Source organism: Lacerta agilis, chromosome 13, assembly GCF_009819535.1.
Source record: "Lacerta agilis isolate rLacAgi1 chromosome 13, rLacAgi1.pri, whole genome shotgun sequence".
NCBI lineage: Eukaryota > Metazoa > Chordata > Lepidosauria > Squamata > Lacertidae > Lacerta > Lacerta agilis.
The window spans coordinates 42,062,754-42,080,001 of NC_046324.1; the positions used below are offsets into that span (position 1 = coordinate 42,062,754).

General features: G+C 43.2%; 1 protein-coding gene across 1 annotated transcript; it reads right to left on the reverse strand.

The window, feature by feature from the left end:
• Positions 1-1,899: 1,899 nt before the first annotated feature.
• Positions 1,900-17,031, reverse strand: PMS2 (PMS1 homolog 2, mismatch repair system component). Its single transcript, XM_033166864.1, has 15 exons — positions 16,791-17,031; positions 16,204-16,343; positions 15,823-15,909; positions 14,362-14,464; positions 13,946-14,129; positions 12,947-13,114; positions 12,429-12,526; positions 11,178-11,277; positions 10,907-10,991; positions 9,694-9,861; positions 7,662-8,520; positions 7,060-7,227; positions 5,247-5,347; positions 2,584-2,753; positions 1,900-2,203 (listed from the first exon to the last, which is right to left on the reverse strand). The coding sequence occupies exons 1-15, from the start codon at positions 16,808-16,810 to the stop codon at positions 2,060-2,062; spliced, it is 2,595 nt and encodes an 864-aa protein (XP_033022755.1). The 5' UTR covers positions 16,811-17,031; the 3' UTR covers positions 1,900-2,059.
• Positions 17,032-17,248: the final 217 nt, after the last annotated feature.

Consider the following 17,248-nt stretch of genomic DNA (forward strand, 5'->3'; position numbering starts at 1 on the left):
AAAAAATTCCTTCCAGTAGCACCTTAGAGACCAACTAAGTTTGTTCTTGGAGCTCTCGTGTGCATGCACACTTCTTCAGATACACTGAAACAGAAGTCACCAGTCCCTTATATATCGTGAGAGTGTGGGGAGGGGTATTACTCAGAAGAGTGGTGGGAATGGGTGATTGGCTGATAGGTGTGCAAAACCTGTTGACAACTGTTAACGACTGCAATTGGTCTTATAGGAAAAGGCAAGGGGTGAGATGGCTAAAGATAGCTTTGTCATGTATAATGAGATAAGAATCCAATGTCTTTGTTCAGACCAGGTCTCTCCATGGTTTTAAGTTTGGTAATTAGTTGCAATCCAGCAACTTCTCTTTTCATTCTATTTTTGAAATTCCTTTGTAGTAAGACAGCTACTTTGAGATCTTGTATAGAATGTCCTGGGAGACTGAAGTGTTCTCCTACTGGTCTTGTGATTCCTGATATCAGGTTTATGTCCATTTGGCGTAGGGTTTGGCCTGTTGGTCCAATATAGAGAGCTGAAGGGCACTGTTGGCATTTGATGGCATACACAACAGTGCTCTATAGGTCGAGGGAGCCGGAATTTGTCTGCAGACAGCTTCCGGGTCATGTGGCCAGCATGACTAAGCTGCTTCTGGCAAACCAAAGGAGCGCATGGAAACGCCGTTTACCTTCCTGCCAGAGTGGTACCTATTTATCTACTTGCACTTCGACATGCTTTCGAACTGCTAGGTGGGCAGGAGCTGGGACCGAGCAACGGGAGCTCACCCCGTCGCGGGGATTCGAACCACCGACCTTCTGATCGGCAAACCCCAAAGAACCTAAAGGCGGCAAACACTCAGGCAACAAAACAATGAGAACATCTAAAATTAACTCCCAACAAATGCAGACTCCCCCTTGAAAGGCTTGCTGAAAGAGGAAGGTGACACTGAAAAGGGAGAGAGACAGCATCTAACATTTAACAGGAGGGAATTCCGAAGGGCAGGTGCCATAAGACAAAAGGCAAGATTTCTCCCAGAGTCAGCTTCTGGTTTAAGTGTCTGGATAAATGGAGGGTACTGAATACACACCACAACAATTTCTTTAAGAAAATCATTTAATGAGAAAGCTGGAGAATGAACGTTCATTTATTTTTAAAAAAAATATTTTAAATATATACCGATATCTGCTATAAACACAAAAGGCCATCCATAGTAAGAACGTATGTACACAAATCCTTCCTATATACAGGTTATTTAATAAAAGGAAACTGTTTTTAGCAGTGAAGCTACACTAATATAAATGACCGGCAGATCGTTCTGTAATAGATTAACCAACCAGGGCAGAGCTGCCCCAACCCAGTGGGCAGTTTCTTGGGTTCTCAAGATAATTAGGCGTTGGGACTACTTTGGATTAACCACCAAGGGAACACCACAAATTGCCTCCTACCTTCCCATAATTTTGAGACAATTGTCTGGAGCACAGGACAAAGTATCTCTGTCTCCCAAAATGCTCCTTCTCTCTTTGTTCACCTACAGGGCAGGTGAAAAGGAACTGCCGTGGGGGGGGGCCTCTGAAGGGAGAAACATCATTTCTCCCTGCCTCACAAATCGTTTGATATAGACAGCAACATAACTCAAACCAATCCTTAATCCAGAGAAACAGGTGCTGGCTTGATCTTCTGGCCTTTTTTGTTCTAAAAGGGAGTAGTAAAAGGTGTTGCAGGAATTAACGACAGTTCACCTGTACAGGGTTAAGAGGAGACACTGTGGATCTGTGCCAGTGATGTGATAAAACATTTGCAGCGATCCAAGGACCATGGGGTTTGGTGCACTGTGGGAGATGCAAGAGGTGAGCAGCTATAACCTCAGTTACACACACTTAGTTGCATCACAATAGTCGTTTTGCTCATCTAATAGTTTACTTCTTGAACAAAATGGTAAGCTTGATCTTTTGTGCTGCAAAGAGAGAAAGAGACTTTCGTGATAAATCACAATCCTATAAAAGAGGTCTCAACAGCATCCGCCAATGGAATAAATGCTAAAATTGTCCTAACGAACGTGCATAAAGGTTCATTATTCTTGTGAAATCAGATCTAGATTGGCTATATGCCTTATGGTAGGTCTTCCGTGTGGGCAATTCCAAGGATGTTCAATCTCACCCATGTGGGTGATCAGTTTCTTCATCTCATTTCCATTAAGTGCTGTTCCAACCATCACCTGTAGATGAAAAGAAATAAAATGTTAAAAGTCTCCTAAGGGTCAGTACTACCATTATCTATTTTTGGTTGACAGACTTTACTTCCTTAATCTTAAAAAAGGAAGTTCCCTCCTATGTCCCGTTACCCAGTAAGCAGCTTTGAGCGTTATTTTAATAGAAAAGCAAGAAATGAATATGAATCCATGGAGTGGGGAACCTCAAGGCCAGCAGATAAATTATGCGCATGTTATCCAAAATGAACTGGATTTTATTTTGGAACAAACATCAAACCAACTGCATGTTGCACTCTAATAGGAAGTGCAAATGAATGCACACCAATTAGCCGTTCTGAAAATATGGGTTTAGTGTACAGTCTATTTACCAATGGATGAATACTTACAGACTTTCTACATGCTCGAGAAGCAAACATCTGTCTTACTCTGGAAGGCCTGCACATCACTCCAGGGCAGTCGCTTAACATGAAGATTAACTCCTCTATATCTTGCGGACCAAAAGTCCAGTTTTTGCTTGTAGGTAACGAAATGAGTTTAACTCTTTGGGTAACAGGAGCTGAAAGGTTTTAAATGAATGATTTAATAGCCCTTTCATCACTGTAAGGATAGAAGGGGGAATTTTTTACATTATTTACACCACACTTTTCATGCTTACATTTAAAGAAAGCCAAAATAAATGAAAAATTCCCACTTGTAATCTAAGGCCTGAAATTTAGATTTTTAAATCGTATGCTCTTAATGCAGCAAGAGCATATGATGTGGCGCTGCGAATGTAGATCTTCACCTGTGTGCAAGTAAGCTGATTATTGACTGATTGATTGAATTTAAATACCGCCCTATACCCAGAGGTCTCAGGGCAGTGTGTGTATGTACACACACACACACACACACACATCGCACACCCCGATTAGGCAGCTGTTGGAAGATTGAGCGTGTCTCAAAAATAATTTTAAAATTTAATGATTTTTACTTTCATGTTACAATTTCTAATTGTTAAAATGCAGAGCTGAAAAATGGATGCATGAAGAGAAACAACAGAGGAATTTGTAACAGATGGGTCCTGCTGCAGTTAGGTGTGATTTTGGACATGGCACCAATACAGGACAAACAGGAAGCACAACTGTTTCGCTTCCTCTCCATTCTCATCTATCTCTCTCTCATGTCCAAAATAGAACCTTTCGCACCCCAGACCTCCAGAGATGAATGCCGCCTCTCATCTTCACAAGCCTGCATGCCTCCCTGCCTCGTAACACTAGAACTCGTGGACGTCCAATTAAGGATTCAGGACAGACCCCGCCCCCCCCAAAAGCACTGAAACACATAGGCAAACTATGGGATTTTCTCCCACAGGTGCCAGTGATGGCCACCAACCTGAATGGCTTTAAAAGATTACAGAAATTCATGGAGAATCATAGAGTTGGAAGAGACCACAAGGGCCATCCAGTCCAACCCCCTGCCAAGCAGGAAACACCATCAAAGCATTCGTGACAGATGGCTGTCGAGCCTCCGCTTAAAGACCTGCAAAGAAGGAGACTCCACCACACTCCTTGGCAGCAAACTCCACTGTCGAACAGCTCTCACTGTCAGGAAGTTCTTCCTAATGTTTAGGTGGAATCTTCTTTCTTGTAGTTTGAATCCATTGCCCCGTGTCCGCTTCTCTGGAGCAGCAGAAAACAACCTTTCTCCTTCCTCTATATGACATCCTTTTATATATTTGAACATGGCTATCATATCACCCCTTAACCTTCTCTTCTCCAGGCTAAACATACCCAGCTCCCTAAGCCGTTCCTCATAAGGCATCGTTTCCAGGCCTTTGACCATTTTGGTTGCCCTCCTCTGGACACGTTCCAGCTTGTCAGTATCCTTTTTGAACTGTGGTGCCCAGAACTGGAGAAGGTGATCAGTGGCTATTAGGATTATGCTCAGCCTCTGCATACCAGTTTATGGAAACTGCGGGAGGAGAGAATGCTCGTACGCTCAGGTCCTGCTTACGGGCCTCCCATAGGCATCTGGTTGGCCACTGTGAACAGAAGGATGGACTTTGATGGGCCGTCGGCGTGATCCAGCCAGCTCTTTTACATAAGAAGTAGGAGGTATAAACTGTTAATACTAACAGTTAGATTTCTTACCAGCCATTCACCATGAGGTCCCATGGTGGGTTACGATTTAAAAAACCCAATATTACAGTTCATTTTAAATGTGAAAGCACTGATTCAGGCAGTAAAGAGAGATGTGAAAAACAGAAAGCATTTCCTGTTTTCTTTGCATGAATATCACAGTGGAGAGGTTGCACTCCGGACTGTTTTGCACATTACTATAGCAACATGGGAGCTGCTTCCCTAGTCTTGCTTTACTCCATAGTAACATGAAAGGTCTATAACACTCAGGTTGACAACTGCTCACCAGGATGGAGAGCACTACTTTGGGAAGGAACCATAGCCCTGGGACCACGTACTTGGTTGCTTTGTCTATAACTGCATAAACTCTGAGAGAAGAAAACCCCAAGGCACTGCTAAGTTAAAAGAATAATTTCTATTAGGATGTAAAGCTGATGAAAGTAAGACCAAGGAATTTCCAGAAGTGTAGCGTACCTCCCGGGCTTTTTTTTCAGGGCAGGAGCAATGACATTTGCCAGAGCACCATAACTCACAGATTTTTATTGCTCTGGCAAGTGAAAGCAAACAAGATTTTGAAGTTTCATTTACATGCAGGAAGTCAGAAAAGGAAGAAAACAATGAAGCAGAGGCTAGATACATCTTTCCTTTTCTTTAATGGGGTTCCTGAACTCATGGTAGCGGTGTAAGCGGTGACACCACCTTTGCAAGACTGCTTGCATTTCAGCTGGGTGAAAAAAAGCTCAATAGCTAGATGGAGATTACTCCCAAGGACCTATGCAAACGGTTGTTGCATACTATACCTGTACACTGCTGCTGCTTTTCGGTGGGTATTGGTATCGGAGAGAAAGAGACAGCAACCACCACTTGGGCAAAGGAACTTGGGCAGATCTTTGTACCCTAGATATTAGCATCCCATTTAAGCGGAAACTCACCATCTTCATCAATAACAAAATCAAATCCATTTTTTCTGAAAATTTCCAGGTTTTCCATTAAAATGCTTTCGCTTACAGCAGTTAAATTAAGATGCTGAGGCCTGAAATAATGGGAGACATTGGGAAAAGAATAGGGTGTGTGAAGTTAGTGTGAGAAGTGTTTATCTTGATACATTCTGGCAAAAGTCAGGCCCCACCTGATACATTTAGAGCAGTCTCATACCACTTGGGCACTGCAGTTTAAGGGTGCTAGGAATTGTGGGGAGACCCCTGCTCCCTAACAACCAATCCCAGACTTCCCTGAAGAGGGCTTGTTAAACCACACTGGTAATTGTAACTCTTAAACTACAGTTTCCACAACTGTTTAGGGAAAGCCACGACTCTCCTTAAAGGTATAGTACTCCTTTAAATTAATAAAGCAGATGGGGTCCCAGAGCTCCTCCAAAGATCAGATGGATATATTTTAATATATATCCAATGAAATGCTTTTTACTACTATCTTTTTTTCTTTTTTTATGAAGTTCAGAGGGAAAATAGGTTTGAGTAAGCCAAGCCTAACCTCAAATGTATCAAAATACCGTCCTCACATTAAACTTAGCATTCATAGGAACTTTGAATACAAGGACAACTAAACTTCTTTTAAAAAAAAAACCAAAAAAAAACCACCATAACCTGTGGCCAATTTTCAATTCTAGCCCTACTGCTAAGTACCTAAGGCAGGCACCCCCAAACTCGGCCCTCCAGATGTTTTGTTAGCTAGGGATGATGGGAGTTGTAGTCCCAAAACATCTGGAGGGCCGAGTTTGGGGGTGCCTGACCTAAGTGGTTCAGGACACAGGTTCGTGGGACATATCTGCATATGCTAATTTATAGATTACCCCTGAGAAATTAAGATGGGAGGACTGCTGGTGCCTCAACTTGCAAAGTACTTGGCAGTGGACCCAGACACCCTATAAGCAAAGCAAAGCAAAGCACAAAGGCTTTAAAAAGTGAGGCTGGAGGAAAAAGAGCTCCAGGGACTCCCATAAAGAGCCCTTTTATGAACCCTAACACACACACACACACACACCGCTTAAATCAGCTTGCATTCAAAGGGTTTGTAACCTTTCTTAGCTGTATCTCATTCCATCCCAAGTATGTGCTTCTTTAAACAGCCACAAGCTAAAAACATGTGTAAGGTTTTCAGTGGCTGCTCATGAGTAACCAAGCTGACTCCGAGGTTTCCGAAGCTAAGTTTCTTTATTGTGCAAATATGTACAGTGCAGCTATAGAAAAGACGTCCAGCTCATCCTTTGCCAGAGTCCGGGAATGACCCCTTCCGGTTCTTTGCCCAGCATAAAAGCTGCGGGATGCAGAACCCCCACCTACCCCCTCTGCGTCTCCCCCCCCCTGCGCAAGTGGGGAGACAGAAGAGGTGCCTCCCCTCCAGCCTCTGCTTGGTGCGTGGGCTCTCTTCCCCTGCCAGAGCCCTGACTCCTACTTCCCAGTCCCTCCCCACTAGAGGGATCACTGCCTTCCTCACTTGAGGAAGATGAATTACTCAGCAGTTGAGGCTGGGGCTCGCGATACTGATAAAGCCCTGGCAACTGCTTGCCGTGAGGCGAGCGAAGCCCCCTGACAATATGTTTATCCAATCACTGCCATTCAGCTAGTACTTAGTATTTCTACCCCACTCTTCTGCTCACTGAACACCCAGGGCAACTCTCAAGGAAGCTCTACCGTGCAATAAAAAAAACCCCAATGAAACTGGTACCGATGGTAGGGCCTTCGCTGATTGCACTGAGCGGCCGGCTGCTCATCTTGGGAAACTTACGTGATCAGCTTCTGTCCCTGCAGAACAGTGTGCTCTTGCAACATCTCGAAGTTGTACTTCTCGTCTGAAGCATGTTGATCAATGATGAAGAGGTCCGAGTTCAGCTTGGCTATTATAAACCCTAAATTGAACTGGCCGATTATGTCCATTTTAGCAAACATCTCTTTCCTGTACGTAGGGAAAGGGTGGGGAGAAAAATGAGCAGGTTAAAAGTTGTTATGTGTTTACATTTTAGGGCTGGGGATCTAGCAGGCCTTTAGGTTCCCTATCCCCTACCTAAAAGACTAGCCACTCGCTCCAGAACATCACAGTGAGTTGTGAAAAGCTCTCTCTGTCACCTCATGGTCAAGGACAGATGTGTAGGCACATCCCTCAAGAGGCAGCATTGCCCAGCTGTCCCTCAAGCAGAGTATATGGGAGCCTGGGAAGGATTTTGCATGGGATGGAAAGCTGTGTCTCACAGTGCAAAGCAAAGCAAAGATTCACCTACTCTACAGTGAGGATTTCCTGGTCACAAATATTCCAGATGCACCACCCCAATTCCTTTCAAACAGATACCATTGCTTTGCCAACGGAGGAATTTAAAAGGCATGGTCAAATACCTTATTTCTTTTCTTAATTCGTCTTCTGCTGTTTTATTTTCTCCTGGGCTAATTTTTGCCCTGAATTTCCTGAATTTTAGCGCTGCTGCTTCTTTCTTCTCCTGTTCCTGGCTTAGCTTCTTTACTCTGCCTATCAGTGCGCTCAGAGAAAACTCCAACAGTACGGTTTTCTTCTCCAGTTCTACAGGTACGTCGTACTGTGACAGGACAGAAGAAACCCGGTCATTCTCAGTCTTGGATGGAGAGGCCACCTGAGAAAAAGGCTGGCTCATCTTAAAACGTTTCATTTTGGGGGGTGAACTGTCTGCCTGCTGGGATAATTGGCTCCCTTTGCTTTGGTTCAATTTGCATTCAGCCCCCCAGAAATCCCCCCTCGTCTCAAGACTGCCACTTTGAACTTCTCTGAAAACAGGGAAATCTTCAAGAGGTGAGCCAATTGCGTTTTCACAGCTGGAACAGCTACCATTTTCTGGCGTGCTTAAGCCCACTTCTGATTCCGCTGAGCTGCTGCCACAACCAGAATCTCTATCTTCTGCCAATTTCTCGAGTTTTTTGCCCGAAAGCATGAATGTACTTGGATCCTCCTCTCTTCTGCTCTCAGCCTCTTTGCTGGAGCCAGTCTTCTTATTTGGAGAATCCAAAACGCTAAAAAATGCCGGAAGCCCTTTTTGCCCGGAGGAACTATGTTGACGTTTGGCATTTCCAACACCATGAAAATGGGTCTTCTTTGCTTGGTGGAGAGAAAACGATTCCCTAAGTTTGGCAACAGTGATTGCTGTTTTTTCTTTCGCACTCAGATTCTGAGAGGAGGCGGCACACGAAGTTTCCAAGGCAGGGCTTTCTGCCTCTTCTTGAAGCACTGTGAAATTTCCCAAGAAAGAGTGAAAAGAGGAGAGTTTTAAATTGCAATTTAAAAATCAACCCACAGGAATAAATCAAGGCCCTAATAGTGAACTCCAAGGCTTCATTTAGAGAAAGAACAGCTAAAGCAGGGGTGGGGAACTGGATATGGCCTAGATCCCCCCAACCCCAGTGGATCATCCTGACAGTTGGATGGAGGCCTGCCCAACTCATAGCTGTCAACTTTTTCCTTTTCTTGTGAGGAATCCTATTCGGAATAAGGGGATTTCCCTTTAAAAAATGGGAAAAGTTGACAGCTATGGCCCAACTGTCAATCACCTGGCTTCACTATGACATTGGGTGACGAAATTTTTCTTTGTAGCATGGCAAGCTATGCCAGTGTTTTTCAACCTTTTTGGGGCAAAGGCACACTTGTTTCATGAAAAAAATCACAAGGCACACCACCATTAGAAAATGTTAAAAAAATTAACTCTGTGCCTATATTGACTATATACAAAGTAATTCTCTTGAATTTTTCAATTTTTCCCACGGCACACCAGGCAACATCTCGCGGCACACTAGTGTGCCGCGGAACAGTGGTTGAAAAACACTGAGCTATGCTACGAAAGGAAATACAAGTCAAGTGAGGCTTGAAGGTACCACCGATCAGCTGTGCAGTGGAGTTTCCCATGGGGAACTTGGTCTTGCAGCAAATCCAGCAGGTTTGCAGTCAATCAATTGCCGTTGACAACAATTGGGAGTGTACTTTAAGGCTCCACATTGTGCACCGCCAGCCACCTCTCTAGTTGGCCCATCACACATCAGATTTGGAGCAAGCAGATGTGATTCAAGGAAAACGGCTTGGCAGGCCAAATTGGGGCCCATCTTGTGAAAATGCCAAGCTCCATTTCACAAACAGACAGACAGAAATCATTGACACCTGATGCCTTGTCCGTAACGCAAGGCACTGCAGGAAATCACATTAAAACTGTGCCTGAGTCTGTCTAACCAAACAAGGCCGCAATTCTAAGCGGAAGTGATTGGCCCTGAGCCCCAGGGAATACAGCTGGGCTGACATTTGAGAAAATACGCACTGTGTGTAGCTGAACACAATCGGTTGAACCAGCCAGTTAACAATGCACTTTTTAAAAAGCGTAATTATCCACTCAGAGAGGGAGTTGGTTTAAATGGCTGCTGTCATTCCTACCTTTAATATTTGGCAACATATGATTGACAATGAGTTTGTTAACGTCGCTGCCAAACATTCCCAGCATTGAAGTCTTTAGAGACGCCAATAGAAGTTTCTCTTCCTGCAACATTATCTGCCTTTTGTCAGGTGTCACATTGATGTCAACACATTCTAAAAACAAAGACATAAAAAGGCATTGGCTTAGTTCACATGTAACATTTAGGCATGGTTTTCTTAAGCCAAGCCACTGCATGTTTAACAAACGAATTAACCGAAAGCTGTCCTGCAGACAGAAAGCAAATGAACTATGCCTTGTCTCCCCAAAATCTTCCAGCAACTTTTTGCCTCGTGCCTTTGCAATTTGGTGAGCATCTGGGTGGACAAACAAACCATGATTAAGGAAGGGTGTTAGGTGAATATGCACCTCAAAGCTCTAGTTAAAACAAACTAAAGTTCATTAGTAAACAACAAACCATGGCTTCATATTGTGGTTTGTTAGCAGCGAACAAGCCAATTCAGGCACTTCACCCCGGTTTAGAAGATTTCTTATCAACAGGGTAAATTTTAAGACTAATGCACTTCAGAGCGTAGAGATTATGTATCAATTTACATCACAATCTGGGGAAAAAACAGCACACATTTGCTTGAAGTAGGTTTATCAGCTTTTAAACTAGACTTCTTGCTGCTTTTTATCAGCAGCGGGTAGTCAAGCAGCATGCCATGGAAAGCTTCACCTGTTTATTTCTGCTTATCAAACCTCTATTAAAAGGAAAGAAGAAAGCCAAGCTCTTAAAAAAAAAAAGGCCTGGTGGCAACCTGCCTTAGGAGTATTGGAATTGAGATTTACTTGCAACCAAGGGACGGAGGATGAGGATGTTTATCCCAACTGCTAATCAACAACCGCAGGGACGCAGGTGGCACTGTGGGTTAAACCACAGAGCCTAGGGCTTGCTGATCAGAAGGTCAGCGGTTCGAATCCCTGCAGCGGGGTGAGCTCCTGTTGCTCGGTCCCTGCTCCTGCCCACCTAGCAGTTCGAAAGCACGTCAAAGTGCAAGTAGGTAAATAGATATCCAGCAGGAAGGTAAACGGCGTTTCCGTGCGCTGCTCTGGTTCGCCTTTAAGCGCTGCTCTGGTTGATTACCTTTAATCAACAACCGCACACATAAACATATTTAAATCTTTCAAGTTTTCACTAGAGAAATGTGTGTGACTCACCAGAATTTGCACATATGTTAAGAGCCACAAACGGATACTGGTGTCTGTTGTACATGTGGTACACTTCATTCACAACTTTGGAAACCTGCCCAGAAAAGAAGAAGGTGTTGCAGAAAGACTTCTATTTGTGCTCGCTGCAATTCAATCTGCATTCTTAAAAAGCTTCGTTGCGCCACTTCCGCGACACGGTGGGTGGAAAGGCAAGCTACAGCACGGTGGCTGTTAAAGCGAAGAACGAAGGCATCATGCATATTGTGTGAGAGAGCCATACCTTGCCTGCATCACAGGGCCGCTGGTTGACAAAGAGGAACTGCCTGTCTGTGGTACTTCTCCCGACACCATGATCGCAACGGGAAACAAAACCTGTGATACTGATCGAAGTAAGTATGTCAAGGATATGGTTCCAAAGAATGAAAGCATAGAAGCTGCACAATTTGACACACTTTTCTTTCTTTCTAAAAACACTAAAGCTGAGGTTTGTGGGGTTGCCTAGCTACCACAGACCCACACACCAACAAATCTGTCACCACTTCTCAACAGATTTTCATCCTTGGAAATAATAATAATAATAATAATAATAATAATAATAATAATAATAATAATTTATTTGTACCCCACCCATCTGGGTGGGTCTCCCCAGCCACTCTGGACGGCTTCCAACAAATATTAAAATACCACAGATTAAAAACTTCCCTAAACAGAGCTGCCTTCAGGAAAGGGCAACAACCTCCAGCAAACTACTCACTCACTGCTGAGCTACTGAGGAAGCTAAGCACTTATGCCCGGTACACTGGCTTAAAAATAAAAATAAAAATAAAGGATGAGCTTTTAATTCCTGCGTCCTTCTTCAAAAGTTCTCAAACTCTATCACAGCAACTCTAGCCATATCCAGAAAACAACTACAGTGGACCATCCGGATACAAACTTAATTCGTTCCAGGGGTCCGTACGTACCCTGAAAGGTCCGCAACATGAGGTGCCGCTTCTGTGCATGCAGCAAAACCCAGAAGTATACACTTCCGGGTTTGCCGCGTCCGCAGCCCAAAATTATGTTACCTGAGGTACCACTGTATCCACACATTCTTAAATATAAAAGATAAACGGATTACAGTATTTATTTCTTTTTTATTATTCAGCTGCCCTTAAACTGTGGGGAATGACTATTCCAAGCCGAATTATCTTGACATGCCAGACACAGCTGGTACACATGTCAGAGAACCCAGAACTTCGACCAGGAAGCTTGTGGGACTCATTTCACTTAAGCCTAATTTAGTATATCTTCACCCTAAACGCTTAAAATGAGAACACAGTAATTTTCATGCAGTCTCCTAGATTGGTTCCAGGTGGCAATGAAGACTAACAGGCGTGACTGCCACACCTTAAAACTGTAGAGCTGAATGGTTAAGGCCATGATCCTAAACATATCTACCCTCATTTAAGAAGGGATTTAGGATTTGCAGCCTAAGCCAATTAAATTTATGAAAGCTGCATAGACTGTGAAGTACGTACAATCTTCTACTTACGTATAAAAATTGGCTGGCATATCAGAAGCATTCAGGCCATATTCTTCACAGACAGCATCACTAGGGGGTAGCTGAACGAAAGGAACCAAGCTCTGCACCTGGAAATAAGTGGTAGTTGATGGAACTCGCTTCTCCTTCCCAGCCACTGCCCTTGGAACCTCCAAAAACCAGAGGTTCATATACCAGTGCAGGGCTGCTGGGAAACTGTAAACAGCCCCACGCTTCTCTTTAATCATCTGGTTTCCAGAGGTTTAAGGAGCAGTGCAGGGCTGCTGACAAAGGGCTTTCAAAACAGCTCCATGCTGCTCTTTGAAGGCCCAACATTCTGGGCTTCAAAGCACAGCACCACCCAATATCACTAGGACAACTTTATTTCCATTGTTAACTGTACCAAGCATTAACTGTGCAGGAGTAGAAGTACCTGTTGCATTAGTTCACTGTAGCAGCAGTATCAGCAGCAGCAACCGTACTACTGGTAGTTGTAACAATACGGACGATAATAATAATAACAGTAATACCTGCTTTTGTCCAAATATTGCTCCAATGTTTTCTTTTAAGTTTGAGCTCCCACTGGTGCACAGCACAGCTTGCTTCTTTCCTTGGCCAACCTGATTGGTGCAGTTAATACGAACTCCTGTTGAAATGATACAGTATGCTTGTAACACGTGAACCATTTTTGCATACTCCTGGCAAAAACAAAGAGATAATGATGATTTCCCAGCGAATACGTAATGAAGCTTGCTTACACAGGCTATGTGTGATCACTGCCATTTCCCTCCCACTTCAAAAAAAAAACCCTTTAATTCATGGCTTATTATCCTACCCCATTGCATAGAATATAATAACACAATAATGAGGGCTGGTGAATAGAACTGGTTAAAAGACTAAGCTGAGAACCACAAAGCGTCCCACTTAAACCTGCACCTGTCATGAGCTTGCAAGATAGCTTGTCTAAGGGTATCATATTCTCAATCTCTGGCCTACAACTGCAACATGGAGAATAGCACTGACCTACCTTAAAGGGTTGTTTTAGGGATTACCACACTATAAGCACATGTGAACACTAAAGCACTACATAAACTAAAAATAGTTACTACTATTGCCATTACCAGGCAAAGCCTGTTCTCTTTACCTAGGCTTTTGGCCTCTTTTAGTATGGTGGAATATGTAAATCCTGCCTTTTATCTGCATAGCTGTGTTTTTAGTTTTTGTATTGGAGGTTCTTAACTGGTTTTAACGTAAGTTGCTTTGGGTCACTCTGAGAAAAACGACTAACAATTGAAATAATAAAATAAAATAATAATTTTTTAAAATTTTTTTGCATCTACTAGGCATATCCGTGAAGGAAGGCAGGTGTTTACTCAGAACTAGTTTCATGTTTATTTTTGGATCCTTCCCCACTGACTTTACCATCTGGTAAAGGAACACCTTTATTCACTCCCTCCAATGGCCCTTGCCTTCATTAGGATCTCTTACATTCATTCTTAAAAACGACGTTACTAGTAAGCTGCTCCTACCTTCTTAATGTTGCGCTGAAATTCTTTATGTCGTACTGGCAAGGTATAAAATAACTGCTGCACACTGACAGTTGTCCCCTGTTGTCGTGGGCAGGGGGTCCTCAGAGTGATTTTCCCACTGTGGTCAAATACCAAGCGGGTGCCAACCTTTGCAGATTTGTGACAAGTAATGATGGAAACGTCACTGGAGGAAAAGAACAAATAAATGCCAGAGGGGAACAAAAGCTTCCAGGAGTTAGAATACAAAACCCACCCCGCATATAATACCAACAATTTTAAATTGTAAAAACTTGCTTCTTTTAAACTTGGGCTCCTATTCTGCTCAAAGTTTCTTACAAAAATGGGAAAGGACTGTGGAATAAGATGCACCAACTGCTTTGGCCAGAGCTCTGCACTTAAGCAGAGAAGAATCCTACCTCAGTGCACACAGGGAACTCAGAGCTTCACCTCGAAAGCCAAACGTTTCAACGCGTGTAAGGTCAGAAAACTCTTGTATCTTAGAAGTATAGTGTTTCAGAGCTGGAAAAATAAATGGTAAGATAAAACAAGAAGACATTCAGATGTATTTTGTATAATATAACCTAGCATAAAATAATGAAAACAATTGATTCAAGGCTTTATTGCTTTATATCCGTGATGTGGTTTGGCATATGCTTAATTATTGGTTTGCAAATAACACAGTATTCTCAACAGTGGTGCAGTAAGTTCCATAAGACCATCAAGTCCAGAGTCTAAAACTTTTGCAGGGAACTTGAACTACAACCCCTATCACCTCTAGCCATTGACTATGCTTGCTGGGGCTGATGGGAGTTGTAGTTCAATAACATCTGTAGGGCCAAAGATTTGCCACACCTGGTTTGAGATTACCTAATTTTAGACTCTGGAATTAATGGACTCATGTGCCCTGCCTCTTCTTTAAAGATGGCAACATGCATTATTTCAAAATGTGGTAAGGCACCCCTGCTCTGCTTGAGGACCCTCCTGCTTTTTCTTCTGAGTGGACTTTGGACTTCTGCCCAAAAATATTCCCTGATGACACTGCCAATTCTCAAGCCACTCAAAAATCAGGTCTGCTTCTTCCCAGTCAACCAATGTCCCACTCACCAACACTGCCAGCCCAGACTTCTCTGATCACCCAGAGTGGCAGTGTCAACAGACAAAGCTGCCTTTACTCAAAAACCTAGTCAAAGAAACTGTTATAACTGCAACAGTAAGGCTCATTCAGTTTGCATCTTAAGAGTTAATTCTGCTGTCAGTCAGTCAGTTGAGCAAGTGGAGATGGAGGTAGCATGTGCCTTGATTGGCTGTGAGTTCTGGGGGAGTTTTTCCTCCATATATCTGGTTCAACGTTTCTGTACTAAGTACAAGGACTGAAGAAAGACAAAAACCTCTCCGTTTCTTCCTCTATCAAGATTTCTTTTCTCGCTAGACTCTGTCATTTAAGTGACTTTGCTAGCAAAAGCAATGAGGAGGGACAGGAAGTGGTGGAGACAATTTCCTTTCTGCTACCAACTGCTACCCTACAATTAACATAAAGATACACTCCACCAAACTCCCTGTCCTGTTGAGGTCAAACCTATTCAACTCTCTCGCTACATTATGTGAAAGACTTGAAATCTTTTGTTTCAAGGGTGAGATATATAGTCATTAAACAAATATTTCTAAGGATGACAAAAGTACTGCTGCTAAAGTAAATGGTTTTAAAAATGCAGCTTTGCTGTGTATGTGGCACGAGTGGGCTGTATGTTTTTTGCTTTTTTGCCACAAACATGAATCTGGAAAGTAAAATTGGTTCCGAGATTACATTAATAGCTTCTCTTAACCAAACTGATCAGACAGATTTGCATATAGAAAACGAGGCATGAAACAAAGCTTACTCAAGCCTGCGAAGTTCTCTTCTTCTACACCACAGCCGTTATCAGAAACTTCAATAAGGTCTGCTCCATAATCTTTAAGTTTCACTTCTACAAATTATAAAGAATATGTGTCACATAACAATTACAAAGCATCACCACATTTTGCCACATATAGGTTTACAGCAGTGAAGGGATTTCTATACATTATTCTTTTAACATTCAAAATGTATGCCAGGGCACTCTTAGTCAAACGTGGTTTTTGATTACTTCTGTTCTCGTTTCCATTTGCAAGAGCTGCCAGTTTGCAGACATGCCTCCCTCCCTGTGACTGCAAACACCAACATCAACATAAGCAACATGCTAATAAGATTTCTAAACACGCGCACTTTATATTAAGCTTACCAACACTGGTAGCACCAGCATCTATGCTATTTTCCACCAGTTCTTTCACCGCAGTACACAGATTCAGCACCACCTGTCCTGAACAAATCCGATGGACAGATTTCTGGTCTATTGGTTTGATAGCTTTAGCAGGCTGGTCCCTAAAAAAAAAACAAATCAAAAAAACATAAATTGGCTTTCGAGCCAAAAATTTGGTTGGAACAATCAAATCATTGTTAACCTTGTGATGAAGATTCTCACGCTCGACTGGCTAAGCTAAGGTATCTGAACAAGTGTGCATGCACATGAAAACTCATACCAAGAACAAACTTAGTTGGTCTCTAAGGTGCTACTGGAAGGATTTTTTTATTTTTTATTTTGTTTTGACTAATCCCGCAGGTTTTTATAGATTGCAATCGTTTTGCTGACGGTTGGCCAATTACTTTATACAATTTGTGCTGCATTTGTGATGTTCTATTATTATATTTTAATCACGTTATTGCTATTTATTCTTTGCATGCCGCTTCGGGAGTCATGTGAATGAAAAGCGGCATAGAAATGCAACCACAGCCAATGCAAAACAAGCTGCAACCTTCTTGCGCGCTTACCTAGGAGGAGCAAGCTCCATGGCGTTGCTTCGGGGCTGCTGTTTTTCTCTTTCTTTCTCGGCGGCGCTGAAGTTATTTTTTGTTAAATGTCCAAAATGCAATATGAAAACGACGCCACCCCGTTCCTCATAGGCCCTTCCGCGGGGAATGAATCAAGAGCAAGCACGAAGGTCTAAGCAGCGCCTCACTCAGAATGTCCTCCTCGGAAGAGGCAACCCAAAGCAGCTCACTTCGCGCCGGGCTTGAACAAACTACAGCTCCCAGAATTCTTTGCGGGAAGCGCCGCGCGTCTACGCCTCTTTGACCGTACTGCGCAGTCGCGGCCTGCGGTTCCCTCGTTAGCGCCGCGCTTGCATCAGATTTTACTCTCCAGGCGACGAAGCCAACGGCAGAAAAGAAGCGCCGCCTTTTCCCGCCAGCGGGAGCCAATAAGACCTTCGAGGTGTCACCCACCCGGC

Bases quoted from the DNA above. Each gene is read 5' to 3' on its own strand.
- PMS2 (XM_033166864.1), bottom strand. From the start codon at position 16,810: ATGGAGCTTGCTCCTCCTAG. The intron at 9,862-10,906 runs GTGAGTCACACA...CTTTGTTTTTAG, and splicing joins TAACATATGTGCAAATTCTG to AATGTGTTGACATCAATGTG. The intron at 2,754-5,246 runs GTGAGTTTCCGC...AAAACCTTTCAG, and splicing joins TTTTGTTATTGATGAAGATG to CTCCTGTTACCCAAAGAGTT.